Here is a 6,738-nt window from a genome sequence, read left to right on the forward strand (position 1 = left end):
TAGATGTTGATCGCCCTGAATAAAAATCTAATCTAAAAAAAATCTTTAAGCGTAGTAGGAACTACTGGTAATTAAGAAGGAAAAATATTTTTTTCTGAATAGTTATACAGTTACAGTTTCAAAAGTGATAATGAGTATGATTCTATATAATATGATTATATACAAGTGTACATTAGAGTATAACTCTAGAGGTAATTGGAATGCTTTTGTGAATAGGAATAATAGGAGACAAAATTAAATAATAGGAGACATATCGGAAGATTGTTTACAGACTGAGTATAATTAATAAAAATATAAAATGAACTATTTATTATGAGCCAACGTTTCGCCCCACGTTGGAGGGCTTCATCAGGGATAAAAAAGATACACAGCTAAAAGTAAGTAAAAGAGTAATGGAGTATGATAACGTGAAATAAAATTAAATTGTGGCGTTGTTAAAAATTATGTAAAACATAAGAGACTTTTATATAAATAATTATAAATGGAATAAAATGAAATTAGGAGAGCTAAGGGAGATTAGATAGTTTTCCGAACAGTTAGTTATAAAACAACGTTTTTCACAGAATATCATATGTCAGTCTAGTAATAAAGTATATTTTTGAATAGTTTTTTCTTTACAATTATTATAAGCTGTAGAATTTTTTAGTGAGAACAACGTGTTAAAGTGTTAAAGAATCATTCATATTAGTACTTTTGACAAATTTTCCTAGAAAGTAACATTACAATACTAAAAAAGCGAGAAAACATTCAAAAAGTTTAAAATCAAACATAACTTCCTCAAAAATAAAATAATTAAAATAAACAAAACTTAACCTTTCAAATTTCAAAGTTTTGATTTAGATTAAATGAATTTCTTACAAATTAATAAATTAAAACTATCAGTTACACTCTAAACTAATAATTTATTAATAATAAAATTTTGAATTGGTTAGTGTTATATGATCTATACGAAAATAAACATGGTAGAGGAATGAGAAGGGGTGAGAGGGGGAACAGTATATAAGCAAGTTACAGTATGAAAAAGCTAATTCAAATCCCAACGTTGAGCCCTTCACCATGTATAAGGTACTTATATAACTATTATTTAGGTTACAACAAACTAAATTAAAAATGCATCTTAAAATAATCTTATTCATTTCAGATCGTATTATTAATAACATTATTCGGAACTGCCCTAGCCCAATATGGGCACCATGAACATCATGAAAAACACGAATCTTATCACGGACACCACGAGCATCATGAAAAACACCACGAGCATAAAAAACACGAGGAGCATGTCGTTGATTACTACGTAATATTATTTATTCCATTGTATATAATATTTCTCCAATAGAGAAGCAGTTTTTAAAACCATAAATGTGCCATCATCATAAGAAACTTAAATTATCCATTTATGAATTTTTTTTTTGTTTTTAGGCTCATCCAAAGTACAAGTTTGACTACGGAGTACATGATCCTCACACCCACGACGTCAAGAAGCAAGAAGAGACCAGAGAAGGAGACGTCGTCAAGGGCTACTACTCACTCTACGAACCCGATGGTACCGAGAGGATCGTCCACTACACCGCCGACAAGAAGAACGGTTTCAACGCCGTCGTAGAGAGGAAAGGACACGCTAAACATCCTCATGTGGAGGGTTCAAAAGAGACCTTCTTCAAGCACCATCATGAGCATGAAGATCACCATAAGCATCATGAGCACCACGAAGAACATAAGCATCACGAGCACCACGAAGAACATAAGCATCACGAGCACCACGAAGAACATAAGCATCATGAACACAAAGAACACCACGAAAGTTCAAGTAGTTATCATCACCATCATTAGTATTAAACTATTTCAACTATTAGATACTATGTATCTTTTTATAAACCTCTTTTTTTTAAGAAAATAAATAATTTAAGAAAATAATTGTTTTTCCTCTTTTTTAATAATTTTTAGATTTTTAATGGGTTATGGATTCTCCCAAGTTTTTTTCTCGAAAAAAATTACTCAATATTTTTAACAATCATTATGAAACTAGGTATTGATGAGTTTTAAATAACACAGTAAAACTTATGACCACCGGGTTTCTACGCTATCTAGTTCGAAATTCCAAGTGGCCTACATGAGTTCTGAAAAAAAATAAATATAATAATATACAAGTAAGAAATATATAAGTTAAAACATAAATATATGTATTTAAATTTGACATACATAGTCCTCAGGCAGATATTAAAGCAATGTTTTGCTCTTAAAACTCAAATAATTTCCCATTTATTTATTTTTTGATGTAATTCTGAGCCTTAGATTTGGAAGATTTTAAAGCAAAAATTAATTTTGGCTCACAGAGAAAAAAGCTTGCCGACCTCTGGCTTGAATGTATATTTCTCTATTGTCATATAACAGAAAAAATTACATCAAGGTTTGTGATGAAGATAGATGTAATGACAAAAAAAAATTAGTTGATAACCACGATCCTTCAAAAAATAACTGATTACTTAAAGTAAAATGATTTATTAGTTATAAAAATTTAGACTGAGTGTTTTGTAAAACAACATATACCTATAGATAAAAATGGTAACCTGTGAACCTTAATCTCTGAAAAAATAACTCCTAATTTAAATGAAAGTATGATAATAATTTATTGTAGGAAGATAGTCTGGGAGGCGGTCAAGAAAGGTTGAAAATAGTAAAAAAATAAACTTTTTGTTGGTTCATCAGATTTGAACCCGAGTAGTTTCATAAATCTACATTATATTTATATTTTAAGTGTTTCATGAAAGAAAATGCAAGTAAAATATCATTTCAGTACATATTAATTTCCTTAAAGTCTATTCTAATAATGAAAAATAATTATGAATAAAAAATGTTTAGAACAGCCAGAGTAGCGGTTTGAAATATTTTAAACCAAGTAAATATATTTTCCTGCAATTTTATAAAATTGCATTTTCTGCAAAGCCCCTTTCTACAAATTTACACTGAATAAGTATTACCTAAATTTCAATGTTAATCCTTTGAGAACAAACGTCTTGAAATCCCTGAAAATTCAAAAAGTAAAAATCGGAAAGTTTTGGTCTATTATATTCACAGATGGACCGAATATGTTACTTGATCTCTACAATTTGAGTAAACATTTTGTATTCAAAGATCGTACTTTTGTTTTCATTTTTTGTATTATTACTTACTAATTTTATTAGTACTTGTAGTTAAGATCTCTTAATTTATTAGGGCAGAACAATGCTCATCCATATATACAGTACAATAGTATGGATCCATTTTCTGCCTCTCAGGGGTGATGGATTTTGATGAGGCGTCAAAAGAAAGGGAATTTATAGAAGAGTAGCGAATATCAATTTCGATTTTTAATTTCTTATTCATATTATAATAAAAGTTATTCAATTAATTGAGAGGTTTCAAAACTCTTGTAAGAGAACAATGTACTCTTAGTACACGAACATTGGGAACTGTGAATGGCACAGATCAAATCTCGTTCTAAGGTTAACCTCCACAGCGCCATGGATTACGCGAACGGCTCAGCCGAATTTTATTTTTGATAACTCAAATTATTCAACTTGATACCGTGGGTGTCTTGAGACCAGTCGAGCTCAAGATTCTGAAAATGATTTTATACACTTTTAATCTGTCTATCTGTGCTAATATAACAATATTTTGAGCTTAACTAATTCATAGGTTTTATCACTCAAATTAATACAAAGTGATATTCCAATAATCTTTAGAAATATTTGAGATCAAAATATTAAAAAAAATTATTTTAGTCGGTCAGTTTCTGAATATGTTACTTTTTTGAACGAGATACAGATTTATAATATGTGTGTTCCCAAAGGAAATTCATATATAATCCCTCTACTAAGTCCGTTCATGTACAAGTTTCAGAGAGTACAAGTCAGGTTTAATATAAGTTTATGGATAGCTAAACCTAAGCTGTGAAACTGATAAAATATTTTCCAATGGGTCAACGTAATTACTTATTTAATCCAACTTTACCAATAGTGTATAGTGAGTAGACTTTCTTCATAATTTATATTCATTATACGAATGCGCATAATATCATTTACAGTTCAAATGAATTAAAGGAAAGAAATAAACATATCTTGTGCGAGTTCGCGCAGGGTTAAACAAGTAAACCTAAATTTGTTCACTAATATATTGCTTCTTGTATATCCCACAAGTATTTCCTTACAAAAAAAAATAATACGACAGTTTCCTATAATATTACTGTAATATATATTTTCTTCTGTTAAATATAGTAAAGTCATTCCAGTTCTAGAAATATAAACATATATATCAAAAGAATGAGAACGTTCTAACGGATGAACAAGTTATCCTTGGACGTTGACCGCTTTGTGGGCTGTGATCTTCGAACCAAGTTAGACCAAGCCTCGAACTTGAACTTGATCTTCGTACCCGTCCCTTCCTCTTTCAATGAGATCCAGTTCGTTTCTCTTTATGAATGGACTCGAAGTCAATTCAACAGTTTTGGTGTCGATGACGTGGTATGTGATTCATAGCGTGGGGATATAATTGGTTGTTAAAATTGTAAAGCCAAAATTACAAGTAATTTTTTTATACCTTAGTTTACTTATATTTAAATTACTTGTACCTTCTTCTATAGAAGAGATTAGTCTAAATTATAGAATATTTCATTTCTGCCAAGCACTTTCAAATAAATAAAATTTACACAGTTAAATTTATTACAGACAAGTATATTACGAAGAAATATCTAACATTAAAAAATGAGGGTAATATTTAAATAATGCATTTAGTTAAATATCAGCGTTATCACAATATCAATTTCATGAAAAGTTGCATTAACATATTGCATAATTTAGAAAAATCTCTGGTTGCCGACCATTGATAATAATTATTAAATACATATTGAGGAATGTCAAACTTTACATATAAAATTTTATTATAACATCCTGATCTTTTTGTATATATTTACCTTACTTATTTGTGCATATTTATATTTTATATATGATGCAGTTATATTTGAATTCATTCGGACAATTCTCAATATAAGAGATTTGTCTAAATTATGCAACTATTCCTTAAATAGAGGATGATATATGACGTGCGAATATGAGTAAGGTGAATATATAAAAATGTAACAAGTAATTTTGGCTTTTCGCAAAGTACATTATGATTATTATCAATACACAATATGTTTACCTGAAGTTATTAGTAATAAAAATGTAATAATTAGTAGATAGACTGAATACTGGTTAGCTTGTCTGAAATGTCGTTCAAGATACAGCAATAAAATTAAATAAGAATTAGTAAGGATATTAAGAATGTTAGGCAAGGATTTTTTCTATGAAAATAAATAATTAATAAAATCTATAAACTAACCCCTTTAATCTCCAAATTTTTATTTCGTGAGTAAACATCCGTAAAACCGATATAGTACAGAAACCTATGTCAAATTTCATTTAAAATAAGAAATAACAATATATGTTTTTATGCTAGTCCATTATTTTTCTTGAAAAGATTTTATTTTAACCAACAATCTAAATTTATTATGAATTAAAAAGAATCATTTTCGGACACTGAATGTGTATTTAACAAGTCAACTGGCAACAATTCAAATAAATACACTCGAAAATAAAATTTTTCTTTCAATAGTTACTAACCACTTTACCTAAAATTTCTGTTAAATTTAAGGAGATATATGTATAATATTTTTTTAGGATCTTCTGAAGGTTATTGAAATCAGATAAGGATTATTAACCAGAGAACTTGTTTTGATGTGTAAAATAAAATAATATAAAATACAGAACTGTAATAAAATTCCATGAATAAATCATAAAACAGGATGTATCCTACTTTTCATTATTAAAATCTTAGTGAATAAATTCTATGACAAAAAGAAGACTTAGAAGTTTTCAAATTTCCTCTACTTCACGATTTGAATGAGAGTAAGTGATATAAATAAGTGGATAGTATGTAACTATTGATTATAAAAAAAATTGAATAATATTTTTAAAAACGTATTATAATATAAATTTAATTTTGTTGACAAACGAAAGCCTATTGAAACTCTCGTCATAGACTTAATCAAACCTAAAAAATTGATTTAATTTCAATATTTCAGAATTTATAATCCATTATGAACCAGATTTTGTTTAAGCATTACAGTGAAAGTTTATTATGTTGTACAATGACATAATGCACTTATTATATCGGGAAGTAAATACGTTCATAGCCCTAAAACATATTTTAACACCTGTCCTAATGATCTAATACAAAAATAGAAAGTAAGCAACGAATCTATTTATGCCTGGTGAATTAGTTTGAATAGTTAGTTAGGTTTTGAGCAACAAAACTGACAGTAGTGCTGTATTTATTTAATTCAATCAATACTAATGAGGTTTTGTTTAATTTCACATTAAAATTTCGAACTGGGAGGGGGTCAATTATAATTTATTTTGTAGTCAATTTATTTAAGGCGACAGTTTTAATTTTGTAAGCATATTTTTTATCCATTATAAGAAGCAATCAGTATTAAAAAAGTAATCCTGGCACAGATAAGTGCGAGTATATCTTTCTCACCATTAATACTGTGTTGTTGAAGATGATTTATTTTATTTTTATCCTTATGTTTCTATTATTTAATTCATTTACGATATGTTTATTTAATATATGTACATATGATATTATTTACTAAATAATTCAAAACATTATCCAAATTATAGTCTCAAAACTTTTATTGTTTTTACACGTCCAACGTTTCGG

The 6,738-nt window shown here is 28.2% G+C and overlaps 2 protein-coding genes across 2 annotated transcripts in view; one reads left to right on the plus strand and one right to left on the minus strand.

The window, feature by feature from the left end:
* Lmpt (Limpet) overlaps positions 1-6,738 on the minus strand; it is a gene marked incomplete at its 5' end in the record, with an annotated part of 767,445 nt that overhangs the window by 370,405 nt on the left and 390,302 nt on the right.
* On the plus strand, positions 1,045-1,912 carry LOC106683008 (putative eggshell protein). Its single transcript, XM_014424209.2, has 3 exons — positions 1,045-1,065; positions 1,142-1,294; positions 1,420-1,912. The coding sequence occupies exons 1-3, from the start codon at positions 1,057-1,059 to the stop codon at positions 1,828-1,830; spliced, it is 573 nt and encodes a 190-aa protein (XP_014279695.1). The 5' UTR covers positions 1,045-1,056; the 3' UTR covers positions 1,831-1,912.

This window comes from Halyomorpha halys, unplaced genomic scaffold, assembly GCF_000696795.3.
Source record: "Halyomorpha halys isolate HHAL.00 unplaced genomic scaffold, Hhal_1.1 Scaffold458.1, whole genome shotgun sequence".
Lineage (NCBI taxonomy): Eukaryota > Metazoa > Arthropoda > Insecta > Hemiptera > Pentatomidae > Halyomorpha > Halyomorpha halys.